General features: G+C 37.1%; 1 protein-coding gene across 2 annotated transcripts in view; it reads right to left on the minus strand.

Moving 5' to 3' along the window:
- The window catches only part of Pkn2 (protein kinase N2), a 137,143-nt gene that overhangs the window by 38,029 nt on the left and 84,555 nt on the right, over positions 1 to 14,559 (minus strand). The window contains exons 7-8 of one of the 2 annotated variants that reach the window (XM_008828292.3): positions 7,855 to 8,040; positions 6,919 to 7,028 (exon numbers count right to left, since the gene is read on the minus strand). In XM_008828292.3, coding sequence (XP_008826514.1) covers positions 6,919 to 7,028; positions 7,855 to 8,040 — 296 coding nt within the window. The remainder of the gene's footprint in view (positions 1 to 6,918; positions 7,029 to 7,854; positions 8,041 to 14,559) is intronic. The other variant, XM_029561198.1, reaches the window with a different exon arrangement.

Genomic DNA, 14,559 nt, shown 5'->3' on the forward strand with positions numbered 1-14,559 from the left:
AAAAGGAAGCTTTCTGTTTGTATTAAGGTAGAGAAATTCTTCACAGCTTGGGAAATTCATGAGCTAAAGAAAGGTGATAATATATTTACAAAGGTGCACACAGTAGTTATCTATTTATTGGACTTCAGTGAGCATTTAAAGAAAGCTTAGATTAGAAAATATATTAGTCAGGGTTCTAGCAGCAAGCAGATGACCATTAAGAATTTAAAGAAAGTTTTTAAAAATTATTTATTTAATAACCAGAAACTTAGAAGAAGCATTTCATTACATCAGCATTGACATATCCAATAACAATTTTCTGAGCTAGGCTGCATCTCTTACAAAATTGGCTGTACGTTTTTAGGTTTATAGTTGAATTATTACAGTTTTAAAAATACTGCTGTTTATTAAGGTGTAGTTAAAGAACAAAGAGCAAGAAGAATCCAAGCATTTAGCAATAGTTACAGTCTATAACCATACCTAGGATAAATGAACAAGAGGCAACAGTTAAAAGAATCCAGTGAAGATGGATCTTGGCAAGAGGGTCAGCCAGCAGGGATGATAGCAATAGATGAGCACTGCTGTGAAAAGCAAGGCCAAAAAGAGGAGACAGGGGAGTACTTTAACCTGCCCTCTCCTCTCCTACCAGGATTTCTCATCTTGAGACACAGTTCAGTAATTCAAGTAAGCTTTACAGCTATCCGCCTGTGGGGGCAAAAAATAGGATAGGAAAGGAAAAGACTGGAAGCTCCTGGGGATAAACAGAAATCAACCACTTGAGGAAACAGGAGATGAGTTTCATGTCAGGAGTCCAATGTGTCTTGGTATCTTATGGGAGACTCAGAAACACAAGACAGGTGACAATGAACAATGTAATGCCATGATCCACGCTTGGAAAGTCTCCCTAGCAAACATGTTGTGCTTCTTTCACAGGGAAAGAGACAAACAAACAACTAGAATAGAAACTATAAGTTCTATAATGTTACCATAGTTATGTATAACTTTTCCTAAGTCGGACAATATCCTCTAAAAAGTTCTGCAGCCTCCGTTTTATACCACACTCATATACTTTTCAGTCCCCATGACTTTACACTTAATTGTTCCTATTTCTATACTTGAATTTATTTCCCAAACAAAATAAGTAGACAGATTTTCCTACTAGTGCTTCCTATGTGCCAGTCCAAATTCCTTCCATTCATCAAGTTCAAATTAAACATCCATCTCTGAAATAATGGTGCTCTTGGGCCTGGAGAGATGGCTCAGTGGTTAAGAGCACTGACTGCTCTTGCAGAAGCCCGGGGTTTGAGTCCCAGCACCCACATGGCAGCTAATAACTATCTGTAATTCCAGTTCCAGGGGAATCCAGTGCTCTTTTCTGACTTTGACAGGCATTGCATGACACGGGGGCATTTATCTACATGCAGGCAGTACATGCATACATATAGAAGGCAAATAAATAAAATATTTTAATAAAAAATAATGGTGCACTTAAGTTCAATGCCCCTCCTTTAATTTTCTGATGTGAATATCTTTCTCATTCTTCTACATTATTTCTTTCAATGTATATTTTTATTAAATTTTTGTGCATTTCATAATATGTTAATCATATTTAGATTCCCCTCCCCTATCTGCACACCCCCATAGAAGGCCCACAGGATTTCACACATTCTGTCATATATGTTTAGGTCTATCAAGTCAAGTGTGTGCCCCCAGCTGTCCCTTGGTGCGAGGTCATCCATTGGAACCTGGTCAGCCTATCTAGTGTCACTCCTTAAAGAAGACCAACTCTCCCTCACCCAACAGTGTTCAGCTGCCAATAGCTCTTCGGCTTATAGTCTCAAATCTGAAAATTCACAATTATCATTGACTCAATTTATCTTTTGAAGCATCAATCTTAGGGCTTTTTATGGAAGAAACATTTCGAACTCTTTTGCTATTTCAATCATAGTAATTAATGGTGGCCTTAAGTACTAATATAAAGACCAAAGTGATAGAAAAAAAGCATTTCAAAATAACTTTACTGTTGTGCTTTATAACAATGATTTTCTAGTAACATACAAGGCATGGAGAATAAAATCAGATTCAGGTGTAGAGGATGATGAGAATAGGTAGGGAAGAAGACATTTTCAAATTAAACATGCCCTTCTTTCCCAGATTCTGAAGAGTATTTATTTGGGAATCACTGAATCAACAGTGTCATGTCCTTTAGGTAGACTGAAGTGAAACAAGAAAATAGACTGACTGAGGAAAACTGCTTCTTAGGTTTTTAAAAAGGTCCTAAAAAAATATTTCTTTTTATTTGTGTGTGTGTGTGTGTGTGTGTGTGTGTGTGTGTGACACATGTGTGCAAGTGCTCAGAGGCCAGAGAGGGCATTGGATCCCCTGGAGTTGGAGGTATAGGTGAATGGGAATACCTAATGTGGGTGATAGGAACCAAACTCAGGTCGTCCGGGAGAGCAACAAATGCTCTTAACTGCTAAGCCATCTCTTCAGCCCCTATATTTTAGTTTTAATAATTGTTTTTGCATAAATAATTCCTAGTCATCCTATTAATATTTGTAAATATGTATATTCTGTGATGGAGATAAAAAACTGAGAAATCTACTCATCTTGTTTTCAAATAGTTCATGGTTTTACTGGGGAAATGCGAATGTAAATAAATACTGGGAAAATAGGGCATACAATACATATAATGGCACAAAAGGGAAAGGTATCTTTTTGTAAACAAGAGTTAGGATGATAAGATCAGGACTGTTCAAATTGAGTTTAAAGAAATGAATCACAAAATTAAAGGAGAAGGAAAAGAATGTTCACACATACAAAATCAACTCACTCTCTCTCCCTCTCTCTTTCTCAGTCTTTTTGAAACAGGGTCTCCCTGTAGCCCCAGCTGGCCTGGAACTCCTAGGCTTGAATTCATAGAGATCTGCCTGCCTCTGCCTCCCAAGTGCTGGGATTGAAGGCATGTGCCACCTCACCCAGCTACAAAATCAATTTTGAAAAGTTTGAAAAAAGAAAGAACATCACTAACTGGTTAAAATGTGTCAGGATAATAAAGGCATTGTAGACATGCTGTGTCTGTTTATCTACCTAACATTCTTACATTTCACTTTTATGCTCATTTTAGAGAGAGTGAGTCAAGCGGCCAGCATATAGTTTGCCACATTATCAAACAACTGAAAAATAATTGGACTGTAAGATCTGAAATCTAACATCAAACAGCTCTTGCTATGTCCTTCAGAAAAGTCACAGTCAATCTCTTCAAGCATTTGGTAAATACTGTTACTTGATCAGAGTAATCTCTCAAAACCAGGACCTGTCTAGGAAAGGTCCCAAAGAGTGAGGGCTCATAGAGTCACTACCAGCTGATAAGAGTTAACACACAAATTGAAACCCCAGTCCTATTCCCAGTTGAATTCTTTCTCCACATGTTCCTCCTTTTAAATTTAAAGAATGAGTCAAGTCTTTGATAAATTTCTTCATTCATAGGTTTAAAACCAATTTCCCTCAATTATTCTACATGTAATAGCATATTGTCCACCTCATCATCCTGGCAATTCTTCACTGGAAAAGCTTATGTAAAATAATGTTCTGTGAAGTTAAGAGAGATGGGTTGGTAGTTAAGAGCATGCACTGCTTTTCCAGAGGACCTGAGTTCAGTTCCCAGTTTGCAGTCCCCACATCAGGCTGTCCACAAGTGCCTATAACCCCAACTTGAGAGGATCTGATGCATCTGGCCTCTGCAGGCACTTGCACTCACGTGCATATAACCTACATACAGACACGCACATGTAATTTAAAATAAAAACTGAAAATAAATACAATGCTGCATGTATGAACATACATAGAACCCCCGCCTCTTCCTACTTTTGGGATATGGTTTATGAAGGATTGCTTGACCACTCTAAAAAGTCCTGTTATAGTTTAATAACTTTTTTATTAGTGTTTATAATAGATGGTAAGTAAACCAGAGATCAAGTCCCCTATTAAAACCTACAGCAGGGGCTAGAGAGATGGCTCAGAGGTTACGAGCACTGGCTGCTCTTGCAGAGGACCTGGGTTCAGTTCCCAGCATTCACATGGTGGCTAACAACTGTCTATTAACTCCAGTTCCAAGGGATCTTACACCCTCTTCTGACCTCAGCAGGCATTGCATGCACGTGTGCACTTACAAACATTCAGGCAAAACACTTATACACATAAAAAAATAAATAAACAAATAATTTAAAAGCCTATAGTCACAGTAGTACGTGTCTGAAAATCCCAACACTTTGGAGTCTGAGGCAAGATAACCACATATTTGAGGCTAAAATGAGTTAAAAAGTGAGACCCTGTCTCAAGCAAAAGAAAACGAGACAAGACAAAACAACAACAACAACAACAATAAAAAACCCTTTATGTCTTCTGCCTCATAGTCTATAAAGTCACTGGTAATGTGGCACCTATCTGCCTCTGCTGTTTTACTTCACACCACACTTCTATATCAGTTTTTCCTCTTTCAACAAACACATCAAGTTCTGACTTGGGCTAGGGAGTTATTTGTTTCCTCTGTTGAGACTACGTTTCAGATCTTAGCAATCTGTCCACTTTTTTGACACCAGGTCTCAGGCCAAGTGTAGTCTCCTTAGGAGACCTGACAATTACTGTCTATACAGCAGTTCCTCTCTCCTGATCCCCTCTTACACAGCTCTATTTCTTTTACTGCAAGTGCAGATTTTAAAAAATTTGTTTACTATCTATTGTCTTCTTTATAAGCATAAGATATTTGACTATTTTGACCAATCAAGACCAGTAAGAATGCTGCTTGCACAGAACTTAAAATCAGTATTTATTAACCTGAAATTTACATTACAGCTACGTAGCTCTGCAAACCTAGGTCCTACAAAATGCCCAGTAGATAGAAGATCTGTACATGAAGGATGATCTTACACAACTGGATATTCACCTGGGATCTCTAGCCAGGACGCTAGTTCTAGTACTTTTTTCTATGTATGAGTGTAATGCCTGCATGTAGGTAGGTGTACCCGTGTCATGCATGCCTGTGGAGGTCAGAAGAGCGCATCAGATCCCCTGGTACTGGCGTTATAGACAGTTGTTAGTTGCCATGTGGGTGCTGGGAATCGAACCCAGGTCCTCTGTAAGAGCAGTCAGTGCTCTTAACCACTGAGCCATCTCCCAGGCCCAGGATATTAGTTCCTTAAGTTAGAAACTACTCCAATACAATTATTTTCCACTCTTGTGGCATAATTTTCTTTGTTATTTATGAACAAATTTCTTGCTATATATTCAGATCCACTTAGTTATTAAGTTATAGTGATTTTCCTTTCATTTTTCACACATATTTTCTTTCTATTTCTACTACCAAATTTCAGTTCAACTCTCACTACGTTATGGTTACATTTCTGGAATAGCTACCTGTCAATGTACATGCATTTCATCTCTTCTCCCTCAAATTTATTCTTCACAGAAATCCCAGTCAAGTCTTACATGAATTTCCCAGGTCCACTAACCAAAAACTGTAAAGACCTTACTTAATCTAGCAAAATCCTTGTTATTTTTAAAGCCAATATCATTAAAATAAAGATATGACTAGGGAAAAAAGGTGGTAGCCTCTTATAGGTCCATAATAGTAGTCTGCAATTAATGAGACACATACTGAAAAGCCAATTAAGTATAAATTCCTTAAGAGACTTTTGTTTATGTGGCTCACTGTTAATCTGCCCCTGAAGTAACTGAGATGCAGCAGGAGTCAGTAAATATTTGATTAAATAAATGAATGCTTTAATGAATAAATGAATGATTCTAAACCCAAGAATGAATCCCATAATGAAAAGAGTGTCTGCTGAAGATGAGTGTAGCACTTAGGTACAAAGAGATTAGTTAGTAGATTATTTTCATAAAATATTGGACGCTAAGTTCTTCTACTTTTTCTAAAGAATTTAGATGAAATCCTCACACGTCACATACCACTGAAGGGGACAGTACTAAAGGTAAGAAAACTGGAACACAGAAAGGCTAAGTACCTGTATGTGACATTCAACTAGCAGATATAATTTTAAGACAATAAAAGCAATGGTAAAGGACTGAACTAGGATGGTCACTCTGAAGAGAGAACAAGATAAATTGGAAAAACATTTCATAGGTAGAGGCTAGAGATGTAATTGGTAAAACACTTCCATAGCCTATCACATCATTAGGACCTGTACATCTGCTTTCACTGATATATGTAATTTTTAACACCATGGAAATGATTAAGTAACAAAAACGTATCACCAATTTTAGATCAAATACAATAAAGTTTTAGTACGTTCTTCTTATACCAATGGATAGACTTAAATCTAAAAAAAAAAAAATTACCATGCATATTTGAATGTACTGTGCTAATTTCTGTTTTTATATAACATGGACAGACTAGATTCTAGCCATTTATATCATTCCTGAGAAACATTGACACACTGAGTGTAAGAGCTCCTTTTGAAGCCAATTTTGCCAATATAACTTACAAATCTTGGGGAAGAAGAATTATTGCAGCAGTTAAGACTGTGTACCACTAAAATTATAAATAGCCGGGCATGGCAGTGACAGCTATACTCTCAGCACAAGCTGAAGCAGGAGCACTGGAATTTGAGGCCAGCATTACACAGCAAAACAATAAAACAAAACAACTCAAAATTCAACCCACTCCACACACACACACACAAATTTTGTACTAGATTCAGAGTTGACATAAACTAATTCATTGTAAATTTAAAGTTATTACCACAACCTGAGATTCACCTGTATCTTAAGATGACTTATAATAAGATAAGAAACATCAAAAAATATGAAGCTTCTTCTTTTACTATTACCAATAAAACTTCTTAAAGACTTCTAAAAGTAAAACCTACATTCAAAGTGAATTATAAACTTAACAAAAATTCAAGTAAAAAGTTCTCTTACCCTGTCTAGTTCCAGTGTAAACTTCTGGTCCCAAGATTGATTGGAAATGGGCTTCCAGCTAGTTTGACCAACCACAGTATTATCTAGCTTCAAAACAGCACAGACATCATCTGTAATTAGAATTTAGATGTTTGCTTAAAAACTTTAAACGGTATCCCAATATGATAGTATTAAGACTCTTTGAAAAGAAAGTTTTCCATGATCAAAATGAACTGTTTGGATCTTAAATGGCCATTTTCATATATGTGAATACTCCTACTAGATCCTCCCAAATTAGCTTTCATGTATGATTGGAACATAAGCACTAAGTGCTATTTCACACATATAAAAATTCAACTAAAAAGACAAATAGGTAGCTGTTTTCCACGTTGTTGGTAGATGTATCTGTAGCAATCATCCAGATTTTCTCCCTCTCCATTTGCTACATACAGAATTTGTTCCCTCAAAACAATTCTTAAGTTCATATCTCTTCCAAAGCTGCCCTTTAAGTACAGGCCATGTCTATATCCTATAGTGCCCCGAGTTGTCATCTGCCTAGTTATACATTAAAGGTGTACTTTGTTTTAGAATGTCTTCAAAACACACTGAAATCTCTTTCTGATTTTTCCATACCCTGTTTACCACCCTATCTAAATTGATTACTGAGTGACTATCCCAGCACACACACATCTTACCCATTAGTTATTTACCCAATTTTCAGTTTGGAAACGTGCTTGGAATTGCTACTAAACCATTAAGAATCAAACTGGGAACCTAGAAGAATAAGTGTCATGGTTTCTCTATACCTTCATGTTGGCATAAAGACTGATAATAATGAATTCATGTTATCTGCCATTCATTCTCACGTATTTTCAAAAGAGTAAAATTTGTTACTTTTCTGCTTCCTATAAGTCCCTTTAATTTGTGATATGATTTTAAAAAGTATGGTTACTGAACTGGACAGGTCATCGGTTTTTAGGAGATTTCGACTACTTCCACTTTTACTTTTACTCGTTCTGCTCATGAAAGACGATCTGTTTTCACTGGGACTCCATCCAGGCAGTGCAACTGATGTTGCTTTGGACCGTCCAGGAACATTCTCTAGGATATCTTGGCACCCCATAAGACGAACTTCCAAAGTACCTGTTAACAAATAAATACCAACAAAGAACAGCATTCTTAATACACAGAATCAATCATGTCTGCTGCCTGTTTAAAAAGAGAAAAAATAAAGGTGATTTACTAAAATAATGAAAACTCTTCTTGTAGAGGATCTGTGGGGATCTACCATCTTTCTTGTTTCATTCAAAGAAACGACTGAAAGCTCTTAAAGCAACTGTAACACCTTAAAATTTAAAATTATTTATTTTTATTTTATGTGCATGAGTGCTTTGCCTGCATGTATGTAACTATACCATGTGCATGCAATGTCTACAGAGACTGGAAGAGGGAGCATCAGATTTCCCTGGAACTAGAGTTACAGATAGTTGTTAGCTGTCATGTGGATGCTGGGAACTGAACCCAGGTCCTCTGCAAGAGTAGCCAGTGCTCTTAACCACTAAGCCATCTCTCCAGCCTCCAAATTTAACAACTTTTATAGAAAAGCATAGTACTAACCAAACATGATAGGATTCATTTGTTATGTCAGCTCTTACGGCTGCGGCAGGAGGATTGAGGCTTTGGATAGTTTGGATTACAACGAGAATACTAGTCAATACTAGTCAGTCTGGGTTACATAGGAGATATTTTTTCTTTTTCTTCTTCTTTTTTTTTTTGTCTTTTTTTGAGACAGGGAACCCTGTAAGCCCCAGCTGGCCTGAATTCACTATGCAGATCAGGCTGGCCTTGAACTCACAGATATCCTCCTGCCTGTGCCTCCTGGGCACTGAGATTAAAGGCGTGAGCCATCATGCCTAGCTGCTATGTCCAGCCAAGATCCCTTTTCAAGAAACTATAACAAATAACTAACAACAATAAAGGAACAAAACAATACCTCCTAAGGCTATCTGTAGGGTACAAAATAAGCTTTATATGAATATTCATTTTAAACTTTTTATCTATTATTTTTTATTTTATGGGCATGAGTGTATTGTCTGCATACAGGTAGGTGCATGGGTGTTGTGCAGTGCCTGTGGAAGCTGGAAGAAGGAGTTGGATTCCCTGGAACTGGAGTTATGGACAGTTGTTAGACACCATGAGGGTGTTAGGAATTGAACCTGGGTCTTCTGCAAGGGCAGCAAGTGCTTTAATGGCTGAGTCACCTCTTTAGTCCTGAATATTCACTTTATAATCACAAAGATTATAGAATTATGTGGGCAGAGAATGTGAGAGGGGGAAAAAGGAAGCTAAATAACATGCCTATTAAAATAGGATATAGATTAGATACAAAGAATTCTGACTGAATAACAGCTTTGTTAACAGTAAATAGTTAACATAGAAAAGTACTTCACAGTGTTTTCTGTGTAAACAAAGAGTTCTGTTCTATTTGAGATGTAAAATTACTATATTTTCTATTATGGGTTGTAATTAAGCATAAAATAACTGTAATTTTCTTAGACAAATAACCACTGAAGGTGTTCAAATGCAAACAAGGAACTGTGACTTAAGCCATCTTGACACATGGCTTTGACATTATTTGGTCTAAACTTAGAATTAAAAATGTCTCAGTGTTTGGATTTTAGATAGTGCAAACACTTAGGAAGGCCAGTCCCTAGTAAAACTGCTCCATTAAATTTAAAAATGATTGTAATTTAATATTTAAGGTTTTTATAATTACTAAAAAGTAACTTAGGAACCTATATTTCTGAACAAGAAGGAAAAAAAATGCCTCCCAATTCAAACAACTAAAAAACCAGATTAAATATATAAAACAAGTGTCAGAAGACACTGGACCTCAGGCAACGAAGCACAGTGGTCCCTGGAGGATGAGACACAAATGAGCCTTAGACTGCTCCTACTTGCTGTCTCAAACCTTCCAGTAGGTAGGAGGGACTCAGGGGAACCTAGAGATTGAGAGAACAAGGCAGCTAGAGATGAAGGGTAAAGGGAAGATCTTTAGGTTTCCCTGACAACACATTCATCCAAGTACTAGCCAGATCCTGACTGAGATGTAAATATCAGAGGCAGAGAAGGAAGCCACTAGAAAGAATAGAAAGAACAATGTTCTGTGTGGGTATATAGAAGGAACAGTGTCTGTCCTCACTAACCATGAAAGAAAAATCTCAATCCATGGCTCACTAGAGGCAGTACTCAAGAGTTTTGCTCCAGCAACAAAAAGTAATTATGCCCAAATAATGCATTTGTTGTACATACAAGATCCTAAAAACTATATTTTAAGGATCAAATCACTTCTAGATAACTGCATTCTGGACCAAAGCTTAAGAACTCTTACTCAATAAGGCAAAATTCACACTGTCTGCTATCTAATCTTATCAAGTGAGTTTGTTTTCTATTACCACATTAAAAATTAACAGAAGTTTGATGACCTGACCTAAGTGCTACAATTAGCGGAAAATGACTTTAAAATAATTACATCTACATTATATCTGCTGAAAAGTTAAACAGAGATATGAAAGAAAAAGATCCCAAACTAAATTTCTAGAGATAAAAGGACGATGTCTACAACATCTTTAAAAATACATTGGATGGGGCTGGAGAGATGGCTCAGTGGTTAAGAGCACTGGCTGCTCTTGCAGAGGACCCAGGTTCCATAACAATCTGTAACTCTAGTTCCAGGGGATCCAGTGCCCTCTCCTGCTCTCTTCAGGCACTGCACACATGTGGTGCATATACATTCATGCAGGCAAACATACACATAAAATTATATATATATAAAACATACATACTAGATGGTGGAATTGGTAGCTAATTAAATACTGCAAAATAAAAGGTTACGTTAAAGACATAGCAACAAAAATCATAAAAAACAGAAGGAAAAGAGAACAATGCATATGTGAACTATGAATTTAACTTAGTATAGCACCACATCTGCTTAACTGAAGCTCCTGATGAAAAGTAATGAGAATCAGAACAGAAATACACACACACACACACCATATACATATAAATGAGCCAGGCATGGTGGCACACACCTTTAGTTTCAGCACTTACGAGGCAAAGTCAAGCAGATCTCTGAGAGATTGAGTATAGCCTGGTCTGTGTAGTGATTTCTAGGTCAGCTGGGGCTACAGAGAGACACTGTCTCAAACCAAACAAAATAGAAACAACAATAAAAAAAACAAACAAAAACAAGTGGCTAAAAATTCTCCAAATTTGATGAAAATTTGGAGCCCAAGATGCTCAATGAATACCAAATCAAAGCATGAGAACTAAAGCACTTCATGTTCTGACTTTTCAGGACCAGTGACAAAAACAAAACACTAATGGCTATAAGATGAAAATAATATCACATACAGACAAACAAGATTAGAACGGCAGCAGATTTCACAATGGAAACAAAAGCAAACTATCTTAAGTCTGTATAGTTTATGTCTAAAATACCCTATAAAACCATCCTAAAGATTGAATATGGATGATAACGGGACAAATATGTATATTTGCTAAAATAATCATAAACTGTATACTTAAAATGGGTGGCTCCTATGGAATATAAAATCTGTCTTACTAAATCTGATAAAGATGGGGAAGAGTGGAACTTCAATTTTTCATCATGTTTGTTAGGATGTCAAAGATAAGCCAGATTAAGTATGCTGGTTATCATTTTTCTTTTAGTTCAAAAGAAACAACTTCTGTTTTATTTGTTTTGTTGTTACAATGACAAACTATGTTCATTTCCACTGTAAATGCTCAGCTGTGCAAGTCATCCTGGGGAAACTGAAAACATCTGGCTACTACTTCAAATCCTAGTGGCTTATTAGATATTTCAGTAATTTCACTATATCAGGACATGACAATGCTCACCAACTGCTTTCACTTAGAAAAAAAAATCTGGAGGGAGTTAAGACCTTTATTAAACATCTAGACATTTCTTTTTTTTTATGAGGTGACATAATTACAATTGTTTAAAACCACATTAGAAATAGAGTAAAACTTCATTCTTTACCTTTATAAACCATAATATGAAATTGTTTAAAAAAGCAAATCCAATGTTTGTATTCACAAGCAACAGCTACAAATTACATTAGAATATATAAATGCTTTCTTTGTTTCTTACAACTCTGGAAAAGTATTTTAATAGCTATTTTACTAATTCAGTATTGCAACTTCTTACAATTTTGTTGGTGGTGGTACTGCTGTGTTGAGCCCAGCTTGACCTGGAACTCTTGATCCTCTTCCTTCAGCCACCCAGTGTTAGGATTACCACCAAGCATTACCATGCTACCTAACTCCAGGTATAACTGAGTAAATAATTTTTTTTGGGGTCTTTTCGAAGCAGGGTCTCCCTGCAGCCCCAGCTGGCCTTGAACTCACAGAGATCCGCCTGCCTCTGCCTCCCAAGTGCTGGGACTACAGGCGTGCGCCACCACACCCGGCACAGTAAATAATTTTTTAGTTAGACTAGAAAATGAAAAAAAAAAAAGGCTAAATTTCAAAACTGTGGCTTTATTACTTTTCTGGAAATAATATTAGATTTAAGTAAAAAGACACTATATAGTAAACAAAGATTTGAAAACAAAGAAAAAATAATGAACACTGGTAAAATAAACGACACAAGTAAACACTAAAGCAAATATTACAATATTTTGGGTTTGTAATTCCTCTTTTTATTTACCTTATGACTTAAAAGACAAATGCAGAGAAATACAATAACCTTTTAATGGGCATACAGTGTACAAAGACAGTATTTGCAGCAGCAGAATGAAGGGGGTTGCAGCTGTGCAGGAAGAGTTTCTGTAGGCTACTGAAGGCATGCTGATCAATTTAAACAAGACTCCTAGAAATTTACAGATTTAGGATGTTAGCCATAATCATTAAGACAACAGCTAAGAAAAAAAAAAAGTCAGTCCTGCAGATGGATGTCTTCAGAAATTCCCGAGAACTATCAAAACGTGGAAGCAACTCAAATGCCCTTCAGAGGGGAATGAATGAAAAAACTGGCACATCCCGACAATGAGCAATATCAAATGTTAAAAAGAAATGGCTGATTAAGCTATGAAAAGAGAATAAAACTAGGTAAATGTTACTAAGTTTAAAAAACAAAACAAACACAAAAAGCCCCAAAGAAATCACACACCTGAACGCTTTCAGCTATGACAAACTAGAAAAAGCAAAACTCTACATCTGGGTGTGGTAGTGCATGCTTATGATTCCAGAACTTGGGTGAGGAGCCAAAGTATAAAACAATAAAATGATCAGAGGTTACCAGGGTTTTGGAGGATGAGGGAAGGGACAGGAAGCTGACAGAACACAGAGGAATTTTTTTTTTTGGGGGGGGAGGCAGATTCTCCCTAGTCCTACCCAGCCTGGAACTATGTAAACCAGACTGGCCTTCATCTTACAGAGATCCATGTGCCTCTTCCTCCCAAGGGTAACACAAGAGGATTTTAAGGCAGTGCAACTATTCTGATAATATAATGGTACATACACGTCATTATATACACCTTGACCCGTACGTAACATGCACATCAAAAGTGAATGCTAATGTAAACTATGACTGTGGATCAAAATAATGTACCAGTGGGGAGAGTCACTGATTATAAAAATCTACCTGGTGGGCATGGTGACTCAAGCCTGTATTCCAGCACTTAGGAGGCTGAGGCAGGAGGACTGCTATGAGCTTTAGGAAAGGATGGACTACACAGTGAGACTGACTCAAAACACTACCTCCCCAAAAAGGAAACCAAATAATCTGTGCCAATCCGGTTTAAGATGTTGGTAATGGGGGAGTAAATATGCATACGGAAATTTGTGTTTTGGGGGGTTTTTTTTTGGTCTTTTTTGAGACAGGGTCTCCTGTAGCCCCAGCTGTCCTGGAACTCACTATGTTGACCAGGCTGGCCTTGAACTCACAAAGATTCGCATGCCTCTGCCTCCCAACTGCTGGATTAAAAGCATGCATCACCATGCCTGGCAAATCTCTGCATCTCTTGCTCAATTCTCAGTAATTCTATCTATGGCCAGTCTAAAAATAGTTTATTAATTTAATATAAAAGAAAAGAAGGGAATAAAAGACTAGAAAAATCTAGAAAAGGTTGTATCACAAGAACAGGAAAAGAGTAACACTGACCTTCCTAGAAAGACTAGGCACATCATTAGGGGCTTGAGCTGTATAAGACCTTTGTCCTGACCTTAAGAGCAGAGCATTGGCTAGAGCTGATTTCACTCATATAGCAATGACTCATACAATCACACCCACATAATAAAGTTCCAATAAAGACTCAGGACACCTAAAGTTCAAGTGCACTGCATCACTGGTGACACTGATATGTCAGGGTAGCAGATCCTAAGAATGGGAAAGCTTCAAGTTTAAGGCCCTCCTAGATCTTGCTTTTATCTCATCCTAATTTAGACCTTTTTTCCCTTCTGTTACAATTAACTTTTAGTTAAAGTAATGAGTTTCATTACAGCATTTTCATACATGTTTGTCATTCTACATTGTTCTTCTCTCCAAGTCTCCTGGCCCATAGTCCCCTCCCCCCTCCATGGTCCCGTTCCTCCCCCAACAGTCCCCTTTCCTCCCCCTCCAGTCCCCTTCCCCCCGAC

The sequence above is a fragment of the Nannospalax galili genome, unplaced genomic scaffold (assembly GCF_000622305.1).
Source record: "Nannospalax galili isolate Female #2095 unplaced genomic scaffold, S.galili_v1.0 scaffold153, whole genome shotgun sequence".
NCBI classification, from domain to species: domain Eukaryota; kingdom Metazoa; phylum Chordata; class Mammalia; order Rodentia; family Spalacidae; genus Nannospalax; species Nannospalax galili.